We start from the raw sequence: 23,333 nt of genomic DNA, 5'->3' as shown, positions 1-23,333 counted from the left end.
TCCTCTGAGATGGCCATTGGTTTTCAGCTCCCTGAGTACCAGGCTGTCATCTTTATTATTTTTCCTCTTATCTAAATAATAAATGAAACATCAGTCGAGTTATTTCATCATTTTTAACAACAGGAATAGCTAACAGATGTCTTTTGGTATGCTAAAGTGTAGAAGATACAAAGTGATAGTATATGATTAGCTATAATTTTACAGTGAGCCCCTAGTTGGGGGGATCTTGCAGTGAGCTCCTTATACCCTCCTGAGGTCATTAGCAGACAAACAATTAAGCACAGGACAGTAAGAGCATCTTCCACCTCCAGACAGTCCTTCAAATCCCTGTGTTTAGTCATCTGGGTTTTCCTGTCAGCATTCTGATCCATTACCTTCTCCTCCCAGTCCCTTTAGCTCCAGAGAAAGGCAACTTTACCTTGGAGATCCCTGTGGAGTTTGGCATGGCCCCTGTGGCTAAATTGTTCATCTATGCCATCTTGCCTGACGGAGAAGTGATTGCAGATTCTGCAAATTTTGACATTGAAAAGTGTCTTCTCAACAAAGTGAGGAACTTATTTCCTAAAATTTCTATTTTAAAAGGAGAGGGTGGAAAGTTTTGAGAACACAGATTTCAGTTAAGTAACCAAACCCAGTAATTGGTGTGTACCTCACTGGCAAAGATGTGTACAGCACCAAAGAGCCAGATTTTAATTCGCAAACCTCCAAAATGGTTGGAGGCTGAAGACAAAAGAGGCAAGGAAGTGGGGAAGCAGGAGAGCGGAATCAAATCCACATTAGTGCAGAATATCAAGCTCAGGTCACCAGGCTTGACAGCAGGTGCCTTTACCCACCGAGCCATCTCATAGACCCCACATGTTACATAATTTCATGCAAGACCAGTAATAGGACGCTCCTTTCAATACAGTCCAGGCCACAGCTACTTGCTTCATTCCCTGAAATTAAAAAGGAAGAATTGAGAAATGAGTGATAGAGATGGCAAGACAAAGATAGATAGATAGATAGATAGACAGATAGATAGATGAGAGATGAGAGAAAGATAAATGTAGACACATCTCCAATTAGAATACTGATTATCAGTCTCGAGGTGGTGGCACACATCTTTAATCCCAGCACTCAGGAGGCAGTTGCAGGCAGTCACTATGAGTTCGAGGCTAGCCTGGTCTACAAATCAAGTCTATGTAAACCCTGTCTCTTGAGGGAAAAAGAATTCAGATTTTTCCACCTTAGGTATAAGACTTATCATGAAAAGGCCCTTAAAATGGAGTAACTTAAGGACTCCAGAGTGCCTGCCACATAAAGTTCCGATAACAGCACTCATTTAAAAAAGTGTGTCATGACTGAAGGCTCCCATAGCCCCAGTGCTGTGGAAGTCAGAGGCACGAGAATTACTGGACTTGCTGGCTGCCTGGTTAGCTCCAGGATCTTGAGAAAGTCTCAAGAGAATGAGGTAGAGAGGAAAGCAGGCCACCCATACCCTCCTCTGCTCTCTGCTGGACAAATGGGTACATGCACCTGCACACACATGTGCTTTACACCACACAAAAGAACTATTTGCAAGACTTTTAGGAAGCCAAAATGGACACTTTTTTGCCTCAGAGTTTGACACATTTCTTATTTTCCTAAATCAATCCCAGTGAGAAAGGGGAGGCTAAGAGCTTCAGCTAAGCTTCTGGCAGTAGTCCCAACCTGGAAAAACAGACATGCAGTGCAGAGTTACAAGGTGACTCCATGTGACAGAACCCCTGCTAAGCTTGATTTCTCTTCCCTCAGGTGGACCTAAGCTTCAAGCCAGCCCAAAGTCTTCCTGCCTCACAGGCCCATCTGCGTGTCACAGCTTCTCCTCAGTCCCTCTGTGGCCTGAGAGCAGTGGACCAAAGCGTGTTGCTCCTGAAGCCTGAAGCTGAGCTCTCTCCTTCCTGGGTGAGTCCTGGTCAGCTTCTGCCCAAGAAAGGCCAAGCCCAGAGGCTCTGAGTAGGAGGAGCCCCTGGTGCTGCATAAAGCAGTGATCATTCAGCCACTAGGGCTCTTGAACGTATGTATACTGCGTTTAATGCTATGGACATCTATAAGGGAGCTCTACATTATACGATTCCGAAGAACACCTCAGAAAACTTCAGCCAATAAACTCAAGACAAACCAGGAAGTAAAGCAGTCAGTAGGCTGCAAAGCTTGCATGTGACCCAGGTCCTCTGTGTCATTACTGCTCCTATCTTACTCCAGGAGTGGCTTGTCCCTTTCAGATGCTCATGGTGAAGGTTTTTAGAGTGAAGCTGCCACTGGGAACCAAAGGAAACGGTTCATATATATGGAGTCTTATACATCTCAAGAGGCCCCCAAATAAGAAAAAGATATAATGTTTTAAAAATTGAAATACAAGGTTCTCAACTTGTTTTGAAAATTCTCAGAAGGACAACTAAAACCATAAACTATTTCCGGAAGTCTCGTCCAAGTTAATGATAGTAAGACTCTTCTTTATATTGCATTAAGACAGGATTTATTAGGAATGGTTACACAGTCACTGTAATAGCTTAAAATTTATTATTGACACTGGCTAATTCATGTTTTAAAATGTAACGTACATATGTACATCTAAAAAACAGAAATCTTTAGTCTGAATAATGGTGGAAGCTTACCTGTCTTGAACAAACACGTAAATTAAACCAGAATTTAATTTTATTTAAATTATGATATTTTTATGGTGCACATGCAGAAAGTGCTTTAGAAAGTACACTATTTTTTTTTTAGAAAGTACACTATTAAAATGGTTTTTTTGAATTTTTACTTTCTCTGAATCTATTAAATAGGAGATTTCTTGAGCAATTGTTGTACCTGACAAATAGTTTAAATGTGTTTAGTTTTAAAACTCATGTACTGCCTGAAGGGTCTGACAAGAAACAGGAAGGGCATTCCCTTGCTCTCACCACTCTGCCCTACCCACACTCTGGGTGCCAGTACTTTCAACGACTGCAGCTGCTTCTTGAACATCAAGTGATTTGCTGTGATGACATTATTTTCTTTTCATGTCTTCTAAGAAAGAGGACCCCTTGTTCCCTGTTTCTTACAGATATACAACCTGCCAGAAATGCAGCACAAGGACCCTAATCCAAGTTCCCATGGGCTGCCCAAACATGAAGACTTTTGTGTTTGGCCTGGAGATAAGGCCCTTGAGGGCGTCACACATTCAGTAAGAAAAGCAAATGAGAAGGACGTCTATGAATACCTGGACGTAAGCCATATTGTCATCTAACATGCTGTCCTGTGAATTATTTAGGTTTAATGAAAAATTATATCAGTAAAGAATTTTAGAGTTGTGCCAGGGATTGAAATAACTATCTGACCGCCCACCTTACATGTGGTAGATCATGGGTTCAATTCCAGGCATTCCAAAAACTGCATCTTGGAAAGTGCCCAGTCTAGGCTAATTTTTTTTCTCTTTCTGTTAAAGAAGCTGGCCCAGAATGGGTAAGTGACATTATTATTATTATTATTATTATTATTATTATTATTATTATTATTATTATTATTATATTGTTGTTGTTGTTTTGATGCAGGCTCTCACTATGTAGCTTGGCTGTCCTAAAATTCACTAGGTAGACCAGGTTGGATTCAAACTCACAGAGATCTGCCTGCCTCTGCTCTGCCTCTGTCTGGCAAATGCTGGAATTAAAGGCATGCACCACCTTTTAAAAATAACATAGTTGTATCAGAAATAAGATCGGAGCATATGCCTCAGTATGAACACTGTGCTGCTCACTGCACTCTCTAGAGAGTATGAAAACACAATTGAAACAAGAATCCTAATTGAACATGTGAAACTATACCTGTAATTTTTATACACACAGAGTTTTTTCAGATTTTTGAGATATTTTGCTTGACTAACAATCTCTCTTGTAGGACATGGGTTTAATGGCATTAACCAACTTGAAGATCAAACATCCCAAATTATGTCTTGGCTATTATAGTATGCCAGCAGAAGGTAAAGTAGCAAACCGTTGTTTATTTTCAGAACAAAAATAAATGTGAGTTATTTTTTAAAAGGTGATAATAAAATTGTAGAGCACGTATAGCATCCAAATAACAGAGAAAGAACCCAAACTTACTTAAGAAAAATGTGCTCAAGTGCATGCTGGTACTACAGGGAGGATGAAGGCTGAAGGCTCTTCCTTCTTTGCCTTAAAATAAAGAAAAATGCAACAGTTACTCTAATAGAGAATCACTGTGTGAACTGTGAAGAACTTTTTGTAGATGTGTCATGAGAGGAGAAGAGAATTCCCTAAGGAATAGAGACGAAGCAGTAATGGGAAAACCAGGGCTTGCAAATAGAAGTAAGAACAGTCAAAGAAAAGGCACTGAGTTAAAGAGCACATGTACTTAGCTTTACGTAGGAGTTCAGGAGGACCTGCACCTGCACACTTTGGAGCAAGAACATCTCCATCACATGAGAAGACACAGCTTGAAGATTCAGTTGCTGAGACCATTCGAAAATATTTTCCTGAAACCTGGATCTGGGATTTAGTCACAGTAAAGTGAGTAATTTCCAGTTGTATGATTTGGGCTAGGTATGAAATTTTTCTTTGTTTTCTAGTATTTCTCTAATTAATGTATATCATAAACAAGGGAAATGACTAACTTAAGAAAAACAGTGTATCAACCCGTCAATTATAAAATGTATGTATTTTCATCACTCCCAGAAAAAAGGCACATAAAAATTATAATGTACCCTTTTGATGCTTACAACCATTCAGGAACACCATAAGTGAGGCAGTCCTACATGGAGCAGGCCACTAGACTGTAACATAGAGTAGGCCGTGTAGGTCGAAAGTTGTTGTATGGTATTTCAGAGATAGGGTTCAGAGACAGCTTCAAATCTATGTTCCAATTTCCAATAACACAAAGACTCTGAAGGGCCATGCGGCTATGATCTGAGTTGTGAAAACAGGACTACAGAAAGACATTTTATTTCTCCATTTGGAGTCCTGTTTACACTGTTCACTTCCTATCACTCCTCTGAAGGACTCAGCGGGGCTGCGTTCCATCATGGTTATTGGTCACCATCTCAGAAATAACTAATACATGTGCTCACTTCCTGTGCTTCACCTTCTCCCTCCCCAGCTCCTCGGGAGTAGCTGACATGGAAGTGACGGTCCCTAACACCATCACTGAATGGAAGGCCGGAGCCCTCTGCCTGTCCAATGACACTGGACTTGGCCTCTCCCCTGTGGCATCTCTCCAAGCCTTCCAGCCCTTCTTCGTGGAGCTCACGATGCCCCACTCTGTGATCCGTGGAGAAGCCTTCACGCTCAGGGCCACTGTGCAGAACTACCTTCCTTCGTGCATCCGGGTGAGCATCTTTCTGAGTTAAGCTTGTCTAGAGGGGATGAGGATAATTAGTGTGTGTAAATTATAACTAAGAATTAAATGAAAGGAAGGAAGAGACTGTACTAAATCCATCTGCACTGGTTCCAAATGCTTAATTCCTAGACTCTAGCTAAACATATGCAGCACAGAGGTTAACAGTATGGACTCTACATAAGATGTATTAGGTGTTAACAACACATCTGGAAGCCCTAGAAAAAAAAGAAGCAGAAACACCCAAGAGGAGTAGACGCCTGGAAATAATCAAACTCAGAGCTGAAATCAATAAATTAGAAACAAAGACAACAATCCAAAGAATCAACAAAACCAAGAGCTGGTTCTTTGAGAAAATTAACAAGATAGACAAACCGTTAGCCAATCTAACTAAAAGACAAAGAAAAGCTATCCAAATTAACAAAATCAGAAATGAAAAGGGAGACATAACAACAGACACCGAAGAAATACAAAGAATCGTAAGGACCTACTTCAAAGACATTTATGCCACAAAATTTGAAAATTTAAGGGAAATGGACAAATTTCTCGACCGATTCCATTTACCAAAATTGAACCAAGACCAGATAAACAAATTAAATAGCCCTATTTCGCCTATAGAAATAGAAGCAACCATTGATAGTCTTCCAACCAAAAAAAGCCCAGGGCCAGATGGTTTCAGCGCAGAATTCTACCAGTCCTTCAAAGAGGAGCTAATACCGATACTATTCAAGCTATTCCGAAAGATAGAAATGGATGGAATATTACCAAACTCCTTTTATGAGGCCACAGTCACATTGATACCTAAACCCCACAAAGACCCAACAAAAAAAGAGAATTTCAGACCAATTTCTCTTATGAACATTGATGCAAAAATACTCAACAAAATACTCGCAAAGCGAATACAACAGCATATCAAAGACATCATTCACCATGACCAGGTAGGCTTCATTCCAGGAATGCAGGGATGGTTTAACATACGGAAATCCATCAATGTAATCCACCATATAAACAAACTGAAAGAGAAAAACCATATGATCATCTCTTTAGATGCAGAAAAAGCATTTGACAAAATCCAACACCCATTTATGTTTAAAGTTCTGGAGAGATCGGGAATACAAGGCACTTTTCTAAACACAATAAAGGCTATATATAGCAAACCAATAGCCAACATTAAATTAAATGGAGAGATACTCAAGGAAATCCCTCTAAAATCAGGGACCAGACAAGGCTGCCCACTTTCCCCATACCTCTTTAATATAGTTCTTGAAGTTCTAACCAGAGCAATAAGACATCAAAAGGAGATCAAGGGGATCCAAATGGGAAAGGAAGAAGTAAAATTATCCCTATTTGCAGATGATATGATAGTGTATATAAGTGACCCCCAAAATTCCACCAGAGAACTCCTACAGCTGATAAACACCTTCAGCAAATTGGCAGGATACAAAATAAACTCAAAAAAGTCAGTAGCTTTCCTATATACAAATGACAAACAGGCAGAGGAAGAAATTAGAAAAATTACTCCCTTCACGATAGCCACAAGCAATATAAAATATCTAGGAATAACCCTAACCAAGCAAGTGAAGGATTTATTTGAAAAAAACTTTAAACCTCTGAAGAAAGAGATTGAAAATGACATCAGAAGATGGCGGGATCTACCATGTTCGTGGATTGGAAGAATCAACATAGTAAAAATGGCCATCTTACCAAAAGCAATTTACAGATTCAATGCAATCCCTATCAGAATACCTACTAAATATTTTGTAGATATTGAAAGAACAATTCTCAACTTCATATGGAGAAACAAAAAGCCCAGAATAGCAAAAACAATCCTTTACAATAAAAGATCCGCTGGAGGAATCTCCATACCTGATCTCAAGCTGTACTATAGAGCAACAGTAATTAAAACAGCATGGTACTGGCACAGCAATAGGCTAGTGGATCAATGGAATCGAACTGAAGACCCAGAGATGAATCCACACACATTTGCTCACCTGATTTTCGACAAAGAAGCCAAATCCATTCAATGGAAAAACGACAGCATCTTCAACAAATGGTGCTGGTCTAACTGGATGTCTACATGTAGAAAAATGCAATTAGACCCCTATTTGTCACCATGCACAAAACTCAAGTCCAAGTGGATTAAAGACCTCAACTTAAAACCACAGACATTAACCCAGTTAGAGGAAAAAGTGGGGAAGAGTCTGGAACTCATAGGCACAGGAGACAACTTCCTGAACAGAACACCAACAGCCCAGGCCTTAACATCAACAATTAATAAATGGGACCTCATGAGGCTGAGAAGCTTCTGTAAGGCTGGTGACACTGTCAAGAGAACAAAGCGACAGCCTACAGACTGGGAAAAGATCATCACCGACTCTTCATCTGACAAAGGTCTAATATCCAAAATATATAAAGAACTTAAGAAATTAAACACCACCAAACCAAATAACCCAATAGAGAAATGGGGCGCAGAGCTAAACAGAGAATTCTCAACAGAGGAATATCAAATGGCTGAGAAACACTTAAAGAAATGCTCGACCTCCTTAGTCATCAGAGAAATGCAAATCAAAACGACACTGAGATTCCATCTTACACCCATCAGAATGGCTAAGATCAATAACTCAACTGACACCTCATGCTGGCGAGGGTGTGGAGAAAGAGGAACACTCCTGCATTGCTGGTGGGAATGCAAACTAGTACAACCACTTTGGAAAGCTATCTGGTGCTTTCTCAGAAAAATGGGAATAGGGCTTCCTCAAGACCCAGCTATTCCACTCCTTGGAATATACCCAGAGGATGTACTACCACACAACAGGGACATATGCTCAACCATGTTCATAGCTGCCTTATTCATAATAGCCAGAACTTGGAAACAACCTACGTGTCCCTCAACAGAAGAATGGATAAAGAAACTGTGGTACATTTACACTATGGAATACTACTCAGCTATTAAAAACAAGGAATTTCCAAAATTTGTGGACAAATGGATTGAACTAGAAATTGTCATAATGAGTGAGTTCACACAGAAGCAAAAAGAGCTAAATGGTATATACTCACTTATATCGAGACACTAGCCCAAGGTGTACGTCCCCATGAAAAACTGTACCTACCAGAATAATGGGTAAGAGGGGAGGACATCCTATTGAATCTTTAGGTGTGAGAAGCCTGGGAGAAAGAGGAAATGGAAGGATCCAGTGGGTCCTGGAAAACTACAGGCGAGTCTGGGCCCTGGGGTCCTCCGCAAACTGTGGCAACAGCCAAGGAAAAAATAGGCAGTAAAAACCTTGAACCCCTACCCGGACTAGCCGATGGACATTCTCCACTGTTGAGTGGAGAAGAAGATCTAACTCTCACACAAACTCTGGTGCCCCATATTTGATCATATCCCTTGGATGGAGATGCCTGGTGGCACTCAGAGGAAAGATAATAGGTCACCAAGGAGAGACTTGATACCGTATGAGCATATTCAGGGGGAGGAGATCCCCCTCAGACACAGACATAGGGGAGGGGAGTAGGGGGGGGAAGTGGGAGGAAGGGAGGGATGGGAGGATACATGGGATGGGCTAACAACTGAGATGTAATATGTATAAATTAATAAAAATGTATTAAAAAAAAAAAAAAAAAAAAAAAGATGTATTAGGTGTATTAGGTACAGTACATGCTGTATTGACAGAGACAAGATGTCCCATGAGGCCTCCGTAGACAATCGAAAGAGATAGTCCATGTAGATGTATGAGGCTCTAGTCAGGAGAAGATGGCATACTGTTGGCAGTGGGTTTTGCTTTTGTTAGAGGCAGGTGTAGACTTTAGTAGTTAAAACTCTAGTACGGTAAATATATTTCTGCCATCAAAATAAAACAAAGATAGAAAAATATATAATTATCTCCCTACTGGTTTGTGTAGATAAGACATGGTGATAGCTGAATAACATTGTGGATATGTTTGTGGATATGAAATCCATGACATTTTAGGCACATGATTTTTCAAAGCACCCCTCCTGATCTCTTTTTAACACAAATACCCTTCACGTTCTTTAAACTATCTCCTCCCATGCGTAAGTGCTGTCCTTATATGGTAACATCTCTTCTAATTTCCCCCCCCTCCCCCGTGGGGCCACAGGTGAGTGTGGAGCTGGAGGCCTCTCCTGATTTCACAGCTGTCCCAGTGGCAAAAGATCAAGATTCTTACTGCCTCTGTGCCAATGGGAAGCACACTGAATCCTGGTTGGTAACTCCCAAATCTTTAGGTGAGTGAAAAATTTTCTAAGAGGACTTTACCCAGAAAGGGTGAGTGTAGGAAGGTTTCTTACATTGCTTTCTTCCCATTGGGTCCCTGAGAGAAAACGTTCAGTCAGTTTACCTTTCTCTTACACACAGTCTTGGCTGCCCTGACCTCTCCCTGTTGATGAGGCTGGTCTCTAACTCACAGCGATCTCCCTGCCTCTCCCTCCCAGGGCTGGGATTAAAGAAGTGCACTACTACACCTGGCCCAGCTTACCTCCTTCTTAATTACTGGCCAAGCCCTTGCACTGCTCACAGACCGAGGATACCTTGCAGATTTTGGGGCTTTGGTGGATGGCAAGTTTCTGGCACATCTGAGCTCAACCCTGTGGACCATGTGTTTCAGGGAATGTGAATTTCTCTGTGACTGCAGAAGCACGACAGTCCCCAGAGGCCTGTGGCTCTGATGTGCCCACAGTGCCTGAAATGGGGAAAAGGGACACGGTTGTCAAAGTCCTGATAGTTGAGGTGAGTAGACCTCCTTGACTGGCAGTGTGCTGAGTCCAGATAGTGGAGCAGTGTTGACTATATGTAGATGAAAAACAAAAGTTAATAACATATGACCTTGAGATATGTCATAGTAAGTGGTAAGCCCATGCTTTTAAATCCGTGTATGTTCCGGTTTCTTTTCCCTTCCTTTTCTCTTAACTGAAGCTTGGAAGATGGTCTATACCAGTTTATCTTCTTAGAGCTATACCTCTTCCTTCTGAGCCTATCATGTCCCCTCCTTTTTATTATCTTTCCTTCTTAACTTCTTTTTGTCCTGGCAGGCCCCAAATTTCTTGTTTATGCCAACCTTGATATGATGGAAAGTTAAGTCATCTGATTCTAGTCCATGGCCTCACAAGTAAAGAAATTGTCACTCAAAAAAAATGTCTCCAGCATTTTTGTTTTTGCATACTCAGTAATTTCTCTTTCTCTTGACCGAACATTCTGTCTTTTTTTCCAAGCCTGAAGGAATTAAGAAGGAGCACACCTTCAGTTCACTCTTCTGTGCATCAGGTGAGGACAGATCTCTTGCAATATTCCTGTAAGAAAACCAGGATGCAAAATACCTTCTAACTGCTTAAAAATGAATAAACAGCAAAACCGAGAGCCTCATAAAGGTCACTGACCTGAGGCAGCTGTCAAGGGTATAGTCATAGTCCCATGGGAACTCAGAGCTCATCAAAGCCCTTTTCTTTGGAATACAGAGATGTTTTTACCTAACCCATTTCACTGCTTAGAAAGTTATGGGTAGGGAAAAGGAAAAAAGAGGTGACAATTTAAAATTTCTAAAAAAGGAAGGAAGGAAGGAAGGAAATAAAGAAACATAAAAAAGAAAATGGGGAGGATATAGACAATAACTTCAAATTGACTGTATGTATATATACACTCAGATCATAAAAAAATTAATACAAAGACTTCTATGAACGAGTAAATCCCACCCTAAATAAGCCAAGTGACATCGTGATGTGTACTCAGCATAGAATTTCCCATTAATTGTTGTTTTTATGACTTGCTCTTTTATCCCTGCCCCTTGCTGGAAGCTGACTATTGCAATGGAAACATAGCAGCATATCACACAAGGGGAAGCTCACTGCCCCTTCTGAGGGACAGGCATATAGACAGAACTTGTGCACTCAAAGTGACAACTGCATTGCTGGCACCTGTATTAGTGAGTTGGTGTAGTGCTTGCTCAAAACATATTTGTCATAAGATATTTTAAATTGGAATAATAGTTTTAATTTAATATAAAATCCATATTACATGAAAGTTAACAGAAGAGATAAAATGAAGCAAATTTCTTTGAGAAAGGTATAAACTACTGTAACAGTTACTAATACAATCAGTAGAATAAAACCATCATATAAAGCAAAATCCTTCAAATGTTTTTTTCCTTTTTATTAAATCATTTATATTACATCTCAATAGTTATTCCATCCCTTGTATACTCCCACTCATCCCTCCATACCCTGCTTTCCTCCTACTCCCCTACCCTATGACAGTGACTGAGGGTTACTTCCTCCCCCTGTATATGATCATAGGGTACCAAGCCTCTTTTTAGTAGCCTGCTATCCCTCTTCTGAGTGCCACTAGTTCTACCCATCCAGGGGACGTGGTCAAATATGGGGCACCAGAGTTCATTTGAAGGTCAGTGCCCGCTCTCCACTCAACTGTGGAGAATGTCCTGTCCATTGGCTAGATCTGAGTCAGGGGTCAATGTTTACTGCATGTATTGTCCTTGGCTGGTGCCATAGTTTGAGCTGAACCCCTGGACCCAGATCCGTGCATCATAATGTTCTTCTTGTAGGTTTCCAGGACCCTCTGGATCCTTCTGTTTCCCCATTCTTCCATGCTTCTCTCGCCTAAAGTCCCAATAGGATGTCCTCCCTTCTGTCCCACTTTCCTGATAAGTGAAGGCTTACATGGGACATGCCCCTTGGGCTAGTGTCCAGATATAAGTGAATATATACCATTTGAAAATTTCTGCTTCTGGGTTAACTCACTCATTATGCTCATTTCTAGGTAAATCAATTTGTCCACAAACTTTGGGAATTTTTTAAAAATAGCTGAGTAGTATGCCATAGTGTAAATGTAGCATAGTTTCTTTATCCATTCTTTAAATGTTTTCCACGAAAGAGAGAGCATGAAGAGGGTCGCTGGGGATTAATTTTTTTTAAAGCCACGGATAGAATAACAAATGCCCTACTCTTCCCATTGGCCAATTCCAGCTCTCCTGATATTTAGTTGTTACAGTCATCCATCCATCCACCCCCTCCCATAGGAAAGCCATTCATGACAGTAACATGGGCAGGATCAGTGAAAACTCCCCAGGCAACCCAGGAAGAACAGAAGCTGGCTTAGAATTCATCTCTCTACTAGATGTTGATTCACACATGGTCTTATCCATCACGGTGATGAAACATCATGACCAAAAGCAACTTGGAGAGGAAGGTTTATTTCAGTCACACAGACACAGTCCCTCATGAAGGGAACATATGACAGGAATCTGAAGGCAGGAACTGAAGCAGAAGCTGTGGAGGAATGCCGCTTATTGTCTTGCTCTCCCTCAATTGCTTAGGTTGCTTTCTTATATATCACAGGACCAGCAACTCAGATGAGGTACCACCCAACCTGGGACAGGCTCTGCCACATCAATTATTAAAACAGAAAATGCACCAAGACTTGCCTACAGGCCAATATTATGTTCTCAACTGGGGGTCCCTAGTCCCAGAAAATACTAACTAATATCAAACTAACACACACACACACACACAATTTACCTTAACAAACATTTAATCAGGAATAACTAAATATGGCATCAACAGAAGCAGAGGATCACAGATCACAGAGACTCGGACATTCATTTTGGGCAGATGCTTTGCTGCAATACAACAGGTGATAGAAGGGGAGGCAGTGGAGCTTGGCAAGACAGAAGTACCAGGAAATGTGGATTTGTGATGTTAATATCAAGGCACAGTTCTAAAGCAACTGGCCTTAGTGGACTCTACAAATGCAGAGAACAGAGTTGATCCTCTACCCATTTGTTCTGTTTATTAAGATGCTGTGCTATCAGAAAACTTGTCCCTGGTGCTTCCACCGACAGTGGTGACTGATTCAGCCAGAGCCCATTTCTCTGTATTGGGTGAGTCAATCCATCTCTGGAGGATTTGGGACAATAGTTACTACCAGTTCTCCTCCCCCACCGTGATTCCATATATGGTTTCTGAACTACTACACTTCAATTCTTCAACTTTTCTCTTTTGTCTCTATCCCAGCACACCTCACCCTAAAAATTCCTTCACCTCATTGACAAGCAATCCTATTGCAGGTGTCATTTTTGTTCCTGAAGATAATGGCTGTTCTGATGTCAGACCTCTCACTTCCAGGTGATATCTTGGGTTCAGCCCTAAAAAACACACAAAACCTTCTCCACATGCCCTATGGCTGTGGGGAGCAGAATATGGTCCGTTTTGCTCCTAACATCTACGTACTGAAATACCTGAATGAAACCCAACAGCTGACCCAGAAGATCAAGTCCAAGGCCATTGACTACCTCATTGCTGGTCAGTAAGGCTCAGAACCCCTGTTTTGTTCTTGTAAATGTTTTCTGCAGAAGTGGGGGTTAGCATTGGAGGGGGAAAGCTGAGCAGGGTTCTCTGTCAGTGTTACAGCCAAGGTCCATGAGAGTCCCTCTGGCTTCTGACTTTTATCCTGCCATTCTCTGATGCAGAAGTAGCCTTAAAACACATGCAGAGCCTTCCATTCCAGGTTATCAGACAGAGCTGAAATACAAACACAAGGATGGCTCTTACAGCGCCTACGGGGATAAAGACCAACGTGAAGGAAACACTTGGTAAGAAGAGTCCACTATGTGCCAGGCCTTGTTGAGCCCTTGACCCTCATGGCAACTATACATGCAACTTATTTAATGGATGTATAACCAATGCCAGGGCCTCAGAGGCACATATTGGAGGCAGCACAGATTATGCATTGCCGAAATGAGACTGTCTCAAGCCTAATCTGCTTTGACTCTTTACCACTTGTTTTACTGAACACAACAAGCTGATTTTTTCCATTTCTTTCCATGATCTCTCACCATTAAATGCCTGGATCCACATGCTAAGCATCCAAAGATGCTCACACTGAGACTTAAAAGGCAATTACCACTCTTCACATGACCTTGCATTACCTAAGAATCATTTTTGAGATTAAACACACATATAAACAACCAACACTTGACAAAGGAAATACAGGCTATTGGAAACAGGAAGTAAGCCAAGAAGAGGAACATAGTTTTTGAGGCATAATATATATGGCTAGGGATTTAGGAGAGGAGATTTTTTTCTTAACTACAAAAAAAAAATCATCAGAAGTGGGGAGGTGAACCCCTTAAAGTGAGGGTGCAGGTGTACTGAGTAAACACCAGAGGAAACAAGATAGAAGAAATGAGAAAGAAAATCAGGAAGCACCTAAAAGTGCACTGTAGTATGTCCGCATCCAAGAGAACACAGGAATAGATGCTGGCTTTGGAGTAGCCAGAGACCTTGTCCAGCTGCACTCACTCACAGACCCTAAGACTGCTTGCTTAGAGGTGTGGGGCCCTGGAAACCCATGTATGCTGGTTCTGCCCCACAACACAACTTCCTCTTCCCCACTTTCCCTCCCATGTCAGGCTCACAGCCTTTGTGCTCAAGTCCTTTGCCCAAGCTCGAGAGTTCATCTTTATTGATGAGAAGCACATCACTGATGCCTTCAAGTGGCTCTCTCAGCAGCAGCAGGACCACGGCTGCTTCAGGTGGTCTGGATGGATGTACAACATAATCACAAAGGTGATCTTTTCTGAACTACTTATAAGTATGGTGACCTAAAACCCTTCACAGTCAGGCCACACTACTTACTGTGGGGAGGAAGGAGCCTCCAGGTGAGCAATGTGGTTTTTTAATAAGGAGGACATGAATAAGAACTTCCTTTGAATACAAGGGACTGGCCATGATCGGGGAAGACATCTTTGATGGGTTGCTTGCTGTATAGTTTGCCTATTTCCCTCCTTTTTATTTGCAGGGAGGAGTAGAAGAAGGAGTGACCCTCTCTGCCTATATAACCATCGCCCTCCTGGAGAGCTCCCTCCCAGATGCAGTGAGTGCCACATTGCTTCTCCAGCTTCCTAAACTGGTGCAAAGCCTATACCCTCCCTAAGGCCAAGTGGCAGTTTTGTTTTGTTTTTAAAAAAAAATAAGCAAAGGAACAAAGAAAAAACAATCCTTTACATTTGTCAGATTCCATTAATGAGCATCCAGTTATTCAATGAAATACTAGATATGGTCCAAAAATCCACTTGAAAACATAGCCTTTAGCACCAGCCAAGGAGAATATAGGCAGTAAACTTCAAAGCCATACCAAGACCTAGCCGACAAACAGGATATTCTCCACTGTTGAGTGGAGAGTGAAACCTAACTCTCACACAAACTCTGGTGCCCCTTTTCTGACCACGTCCCCAGGATGGGGAGGCCTGGAGGCACTCAGAGAAAGGGTAGCAAGTTACCAAGAAGAGACTCAATATTCTAATAACATATATAGGGAAGGAGGTCTCCCTCAATCACAGACATAGGGGAGGGGAGAAGTGTGAGGGAGGGAGGAATGGGAGGAAACAGGGGAAGGGCTAACAATCGAGATGTAATATGAATAAATTAATAAAAAAAGAGAAAACACAGTCTTTATTACTGTCCTTATTAGTCTTAATTTCAAATGGAACGTAGTTCACACACACACACACACACACACACACACACACACACACACACACACACATATATATATATATATATATATATATATATATATATATATATATATATATATGAATGGCCCCCAAAAGATAGAGTATAGATAGATAATCAATAACAAGTAGAAGATAGGAAATAATGAAGAGTGGAAGGGAGGGAGGAAAAGAGAGGAGAGGAAAAAAGAAAAATTGATTTGAAAAGTACAAATTCCCATGTTTGCTCCAGGATCTGCTCGGGACTTGTTCACATATTTCAGGTTTCATTGTTCTGCCAACAGCATCCTGTTGTCTTCAAAGCCCTGACCTGCCTAGAGTCATCCTGGAACACAATAGATCAAAGGAAAAACTACAAGTCTTTGTACACCAAGGCACTGCTGGCCTATGCTTTTACTCTGGCAGGGAACCAGGATAAGAGAAAGGAAATCCTGAAGTCACTGGATAATGACGCTATTGAAGAAGGTAACAATGTCTCATTGTCATTTTTCTCTCTGACTGGTCCAGAGACCGACAATGGGGAGTATGGAAAGAGCATTACATTTTAGTTTCTTCTCTGTGGCACACTGCACTGCTGTTTCCCCTTAGACTGACCCAGGAGGCAGAGGCAGGCAGACCTCTGTGAGTTCGAGGCCAGCCTGGTCTATAAAGCAAATCCAGGACAGCCAACGCTACACAGAGAAACCCTGTCTCAAGAAACAAGAAAGAAAGAAAGAAAGAAAGAAAGAAAGAAAGAAAGAAAGAAAAGAAGAAAGGAAGAAAGAAAGGAAGGAAAGAGAAAGAAAGAAGCTAGTCATTTAGCCTGGTGAAGTGGCTCATATCTATAATCCAAGCACTTGAAAGTCAAAGGCTGCTGGATCACTGTGAGTTTGATCCAGCCTGGTCTAAAAAAACAAGCCCAAGACACCCAAGGCTACACAGAGAAACTCTGTCTCAAAAAAAAAAACAAAAACACAATTAGTCTTTCTTCTCTATGAAAGCCTTCTCTAGAGTATTTACTAGTAGTGTGACCAAAATCAACAACTGTAAAATCATAGTAGAATGTACACAGTTCCTACCAAGGTAAATGCAGTTAAAACTTAACCTTTTCTCTCTGATGCATATATACATATCAGGAGCAGCAAAAACTGTGAAGGACACAAAAAAAGAAACTGTGCTTCAAGGCTTTGCTATTCCAGTTTCAACTTTGAAACCAATGGGAAACTTTACTAAGTCATTGGCCTGAACACTGAGCAAGCCATGTTTTGCCATTAAGGACTTACTTTAGTCAGTATCTTAGAAATTTTTATCCACAGCCTTTCTCAGGCAGAACCTATCACTCCAATTGCAGTCTTTTGCTGAGAATTGATATATCTGAAATACTGTGATTGAAAAAATTTACAACTTACTACAACCATTTGTACTTCCTTCTTCCTAAGTGTAGACATGTCTGTGTGCTGACTACTCACACTTTTTTTTTTTTGACTACTCACACTTTTAATTATTTCTCTATTTTTACCCTAAGGCAACTCCATCCATTGGGAATATCCTAAGGAACTCAAGAGATCGGAGGATTCTCTGTATGCACTCAGGCTTCCCTTTCCTGTAGTGGAGATGAATGCCTATATCCTCCTGGCTCTCGTAGCTGCCCAGCCAGCCCCAAGCCCTGAGGACATGGCTTTGGCAAAGCGCCTTGTGAAGTGGCTCACAAAGCAGGAAAATTCCTATGGCGGCTTCTCCTCCACACAGGTGAGTGATTTTCCTTCAGAGTCCCCGTGCAGTCAGGGGATTTGAACATGAGATGCAGGAATGACTAAAAGGCAGAAAGGGGGAAAAGAAACAAGGAAATGTTGCTTTTGAGTATTTTGAGTCTGTAGGAAGTGAGGGATAATACATTCTATATTAAATTATCCTGGTTTCTGTACCCAGTCACAGGAGTTCTCTTAATTCCACAATTAGTGAAATGGACCTATGTTGCTGAGAACTTCTAACTCAGACCCAATCATTGACTTAAAATAATGGCAAAAATCCTGGAGTGTCCAGAATCCTAGGTGTAATTCCCTCATTTTAGAATAGCAAGTGGAGTACCTGAAAGATGCTCCTTGGACCAAACTGGCATCTTTATTGTCCTGCTGTCCTTAGATGCAGCTATTTCCCTTCTCCTGACAGACTGTCCTAATGATGTATATGGATAGATCACCATCAGGTTCTCCCCGAGCTGCCAGGGGCTCCTAATGCCCTGCTTTACCTCTTGATGCTGGAAACAATCAGGACTGTGAGCCATTCGCTTTAGGCCTGGAGAGATGGTTGAGTGGTTAAGAGCACTGGCTGCTCTTCCAGAGGTCCTGAGTTCAATTCCCAGCAACCACATGGTGGCTCACAACCATGTATAATGTGATCTGATACCCTGTTTTAGTGCTCAAGTATACATGCGTGCAGAGTACTATCTATGTAAAAATAAATCTTTTTTAAAAATTGCTTTATCATCTAGTCAGTGTAATTCTCATGAGGTGATATCTGTCCCCCCCCCACACACACACCGCAAAAAACTACATCAACTATAATATCAACAATTTATGTTCTGGGTATTCTGGGCATATAGAACACAGTTAATCTTCAGAGACATATAGTGAAATGGAAGGTTTCTCTAAAGAGAAATAAAATGACAAAGAAAAAGCCTTTCATGACACTAGGAATCTACCATTTGCACTTCGACTCTTTCATTCTTTTCTTTTGATGGACAGTCTGCATTGTGATACTATGCCCTCACTGTGCATTTATTTCTGCTCTCTCATTGGTCTCTGTAGTCAGGGTAGCATCTGGAGCTATCTTGGGATAAGGAAGGATCCTGTGGGAGATGCTCTCTGGAGCATGGAAGATACCCTCATAGAGTATGCCACCCAAGAGCAAGGCAGTGAAAGGCAACACTAGATGACAGATTTTCAGTTTGATAAGACTGTGGCATACCCCGCACTTAGTCATGGTGTTGGTGTCTCTTGACTCCTCACCCAGTGCAGGAGAAGGTTTGGTGATGAGAGCAGGCAAAGGATTTTGTGAGACGATGGGGGGAAGCACCTTGGGAATAGCGGACAAAGGAAAAAAGGTCATAAATCCTGGGGAAATAATGTCTAAAAAATATTTTCTGCTGTCTGTGTGGATTTGCAAATGCTACAGCAATCTGTGTAAAGTGGAAAATGAGGGGAATGTTTTGATTCTCAAATGTACCCTAAACTAAAGGCTGAAATGAAGTCTAAAGACAAAATAATTAGAGACTTAAGTTCATGATGCTTTTGTCACAGCTAAAATGAACTTTGGGAAGAAGCTCGAGCCCTTTGGACCTTATGCTCTCCCGAATGTTTTCTTTACCCTCTCAGGACACTGTGGTGGCTCTCCATGCTTTGTCCAAGTATGCAGCACTTACTTTTTCCAGAAGTCAGAAAACGTCTTCGGTGACCATCCAATCATCAGGGACATTTTCCCACAAGTTCCAAGTGGAGGCCAGTAATCGCCTGTTACTGCAGCAGGTCCCACTACCAGACATTCCTGGGGACTATAAAATTGACATGACAGGGGAAGGATGTGTGTATGCCCAGGTGAGACCCAGGGGAAGGGCTGGGTATGCAGCTGCGAGCCTCCTTCCCCAGGACGGAAGGTCTCGCTTCGCCTACCTGCACACATGATGCTCCTACTGGGGGCAATGGATCCAAAGCACAATGGAATGGAGGTAAAGTATTTCTGTTCACTACTCACCAGACGACGCTGAGATACAATGTGCACCTGGAGAAGCAGCAGTCTGCGTTCGCTCTGCACGTGCAAACAGTACCTCTAAGTTGTGATAAATCCCAAGGCCAAAACAGCTTCCAGATCCTGCTAGAGATCAGGTATGAGTGTCTGGCTTGGTTGACTACAACGCCATCTTCCTAGAACACTTCACAGAGTGGGGTCAGAGGTGTCTGAAGGGATTCTGTTTTCTCTCTTGAAAAAAAGAAAAGATGCTTGACTTCAGCAGAGTGAACAATGATGAATTGTAGAATTCTAATCTCTAATAAGTCTGCTGCCAGGGTTCCTTTCTTTGGCTCTATCATAATAAAATAATACATTATTCTTTTCCATGAGACCTTAACATGGCCTATTCTTATTCACCAACAAAGAAATCCTTTCTGGTCTTTTAAAAATTCCTTATTTTTTCCCCAGGCAGGGTTTCTCTGTGTCACAGCCCTGGCTGACCTGGACAGAGTTTGTAGACTAGGCTGACCTCGAATTCAGAGATCTGCCTGCCTCTGCCTCCAGAGTGCTGAGTATAAAGTCATGAGCCACCACTGCCTGGCTAAAAATTCTGTTTTTTTTCTAGAAAGATTTCTTTAAAAAAAAAACATTCAGTTCTTCTTACAGTCATCAAAAAACTTCTTATAAAATATAGCTAGAAAAAGGATCTAACTGAAAATTCTGATGGGATGTTGGATTGAAAGAAGACATCACAGTGTGATCTGTCCTCTTGTTTACCTCAGTGTGCTTTGTGTGATAGGGGTTGAAGGTGCACGTGTGCCTGTGCGTGTATGACAGAAGACAGCTTTACCAACAGTGCTCAGGCTCCATACATACTTGGTTTTGAGATTAGGTCTCTTACTGGCCCAGAGCTCGGCAAGCAGATGGTGCTGGCTGGGCAGCAAGCCCTGCAGATCTACCTGTTTTTAATGCACTGCTCAGGTGCCATTGTTGCACGTGTCCTTTTCAGGACTATTTATACTGACAAGAAGGGCTATCTATTTTAAGATATGGAAAAGTCCCACAGGCTCTATCAGGAATTGCTGCTGGACCTCAAAGGAGGTAAACTCCAAGTATTAACATATCTCTTGCCATGCACTTCTTTGGTCTGTAGTTACACAGGGAGCCACCCAGCCTCCAACATGGTGATTGTTGATGCGAAGATGGTGTCTGGTTTCACTCCAGTGAAACCAACAGTGAAGAAGGTAAGTAGACCTGTTTGGATTTTCTGTGTCCTCAAGCCAGGAGCTTACAGACACCACCATAATAATGACAACCTGTGTCAGAGCGATGCTGGCAATAATGTAGTTATTGGTTGTGATCGCAGCCAGCACAAGAAATGTAAGAAAGGAGTCTGAGCTCACCAGTTTATAAAGTGTCACAATGAACCCAGTCAGAAATAATTCAAAGGAAATATTAAATGTCAAATCCTGGAGATGTGGTTTTGGATGTTTTAGGGACTGTGGAAATTAGCAACAAGATAGGATGACTAGCAGAGTACAGGGAGAGATGCATGCACAGAGAATATGAGGTAAGTACCATCGAATGCAGGGCGATTTTGACCTTCAAACAGAATTTTAAAATATCTATTACTAAGTCAGATCACATTCAGTCAGGCCTTTAGTAGAGTGGCATTCACATTTTTTAAGCATATTTTTATTCTTATTGGAAAAGGTTTTTTCCCCAATTCATTTAAATGGATTTGGTGACATCTCCTTCTCATCACCTTCAATCCCACAGTTCTTTTTCCTCTTTCATCCCTGAGGACTTTGCTTTTTCAGTAACACAGATGTTTTCTCTCATTTTCAGCTTGAGAGATCAGGGCACGTGAGCAGAACAGAAGTGAGCAACAACAATGTCTTGTTATACGTGGATCAGGTATGATTCCTTTCTGCTTTCCAAGACATGCCTAGGCGGCCAGTCTTTCGTGGTGAGTCTATGTGGGAAGCACATAACAGGAGCAAAGTGATTCTAAAGGAAGTCTTTGGAGAGGTGCTTTCCCTCTGTTCACACTGCATGTCATTTTTCTTTGGCTCAGCAGTTAAGAGCACTCACTGCTCTTGCAGAAGGCCAGAGTTTAATTTTCCGAACCTATGCCAACTCACAGAGTCTGTAACCCTAGATCCAGGGGGTCAGATGCCCTCCTCTGACCTCCTCCAGTGTAGACTCCCGGGAGCCTCTACTTCAGTTCCTCAGGTCCCTACTCTAAAAGCCATATCACCATCCACATATGTGGGCACTTATGAGCACAGTGACTTTGAGGTTACACACTATCATCCAACACATAACTGTCTTTCAAATACCATGGACTGAGTCACGCTGAAGACAACTAGTGGCCACCTCTGTGAGTCTGGATCATTGTTCTCTTTCCCAGGTGACCAATCAGACACTGGCCTTCTCCTTCATCGTTCAACAAAACATCCCAGTAAGGAACCTGCATCCTGCCATTGTGAAAGTCTATGACTACTACGATACAAGTGAGCAAGTGATTATGAAGGGCCCTAAAGCACGTGAAATTTTTGAGTTTCTCTCTCTCTCTCTCTTTCTTTCTCTCTCTCTCTCTCTCTCTCTCTCTCTCTCTCTCTCTCTGTCTCTCTCTCTGTCTCTCTCTCTCTGTCTCTCTGTCTCTCTCTCTCTCTCTCTCTGTGTGTGTGTGTGTGTGTGTGTGTGTGTGTGTGTGTGTGTGTGAATCAGAAGTATAGAAAGGGATCAGAAATTCCACAACTCTACAAGGATAGCCGCTAGTCCTCTACTCAAACACTGTAGGATGAGCACACTCTGATTTTCCCCACAGGGTAAATAGTTCTGGTATTATTACACCTTTCTTTTTTTATTCCATGGGAGGCAGGCATGCCAAGGTGCCTGTGGAGGTCAGAGGGCAATTTGGGGAAATGGGTTCTCTCCTTCTGCCATATGGATCCGGTAGAGCGAACTCTCTATGGTCATTAGGTATGATGCAAGCACCTTCCCCCACTGAGCCATCTCAGTGGCCCAGGATAAAGGTGTCAATTGGTCATTTCATAAGAGGAAAAATCTTTTCACTTGGTGTGTCTGATCTCTCCAGAGAGACAACTTTTCAGCAATCATCTAGGTCCTGATTGAGAAAAGTGGTCAGTCCTAATGCATCAACTGTCCTCCACAAAATCTTTTCCAATCAAAACTCTGATTCTTAAGATCTTCTCTCTTGTTTTCCAGATGAAGTGGCTTTTGCTGAATACAGCGCCCCCTGCAGCACAGGTGGGACCTAAACTCTCCTTGCTACAAGCCTGCCTCTGACCTCTTTCACTTTAAAACTACCTAGAACTTTTGTTATGTGAGCTCAGACCCCTCTCACTGTGCAAAACCAAAAAGATATACAGCCTTGGATCAACGTACTGACCCTGGAAGACCCCTCTGCCTTCCTTAGCAAAGTGCATTGTAACTTACAGTAGAAAATCTGATGGATCCCATTCTTCCCCACACCAGTTAGCTTTCCACAAAAAAAAACCCTGCTGTCTGCACCCAGTTACATCCTATTCATCCTGTGTGTTGTTTTCTTCTCTCCACAGACACAGAGAAACAAAATGCTTGAAACTATTATCTGTGGAGAAGGTATTGCTGGAATCCTCAAACCCAGGGACCTTCAAGATAATCATCATTTTTCTTTGTCTCTGCAATACAAATACTGAGCAAGTTGGTAAATAAATACAAAGTTC

At 41.8% G+C, this 23,333-nt stretch overlaps 1 protein-coding gene across 1 annotated transcript in view; it reads left to right on the top strand.

The window, feature by feature from the left end:
- The window catches only part of LOC311588231 (murinoglobulin-1-like), a 25,892-nt gene extending 2,559 nt beyond the window's left edge, over positions 1-23,333 (top strand). The window contains exons 3-25 of the mRNA XM_084765714.1: positions 388-545; positions 1,774-1,923; positions 3,068-3,229; positions 3,898-3,979; positions 4,379-4,529; positions 5,116-5,344; positions 9,472-9,598; positions 9,979-10,100; positions 10,583-10,634; positions 13,177-13,260; positions 13,505-13,681; positions 13,887-13,971; positions 14,791-14,947; positions 15,180-15,254; positions 16,179-16,359; positions 17,399-17,622; positions 19,248-19,466; positions 19,627-19,754; positions 20,753-20,843; positions 21,448-21,516; positions 22,013-22,115; positions 22,834-22,875; positions 23,187-23,333. Of these exons, the coding sequence (XP_084621840.1) occupies positions 388-545; positions 1,774-1,923; positions 3,068-3,229; positions 3,898-3,979; positions 4,379-4,529; positions 5,116-5,344; positions 9,472-9,598; positions 9,979-10,100; positions 10,583-10,634; positions 13,177-13,260; positions 13,505-13,681; positions 13,887-13,971; positions 14,791-14,947; positions 15,180-15,254; positions 16,179-16,359; positions 17,399-17,622; positions 19,248-19,466; positions 19,627-19,754; positions 20,753-20,843; positions 21,448-21,516; positions 22,013-22,115; positions 22,834-22,875; positions 23,187-23,209 (2,891 nt within the window). The 3' untranslated portion in view covers positions 23,210-23,333. The remainder of the gene's footprint in view (positions 1-387; positions 546-1,773; positions 1,924-3,067; positions 3,230-3,897; positions 3,980-4,378; positions 4,530-5,115; positions 5,345-9,471; positions 9,599-9,978; positions 10,101-10,582; positions 10,635-13,176; positions 13,261-13,504; positions 13,682-13,886; positions 13,972-14,790; positions 14,948-15,179; positions 15,255-16,178; positions 16,360-17,398; positions 17,623-19,247; positions 19,467-19,626; positions 19,755-20,752; positions 20,844-21,447; positions 21,517-22,012; positions 22,116-22,833; positions 22,876-23,186) is intronic.

This window comes from Acomys minous, assembly GCF_964271855.1.
Source record: "Acomys minous genome assembly, chromosome: 17".
NCBI classification, from domain to species: Eukaryota; Metazoa; Chordata; class Mammalia; order Rodentia; family Muridae; genus Acomys; species Acomys minous.
Note: the sequence above shows the minus strand (reverse complement) of the source record. Positions and strands in the feature narration are given on the sequence as shown.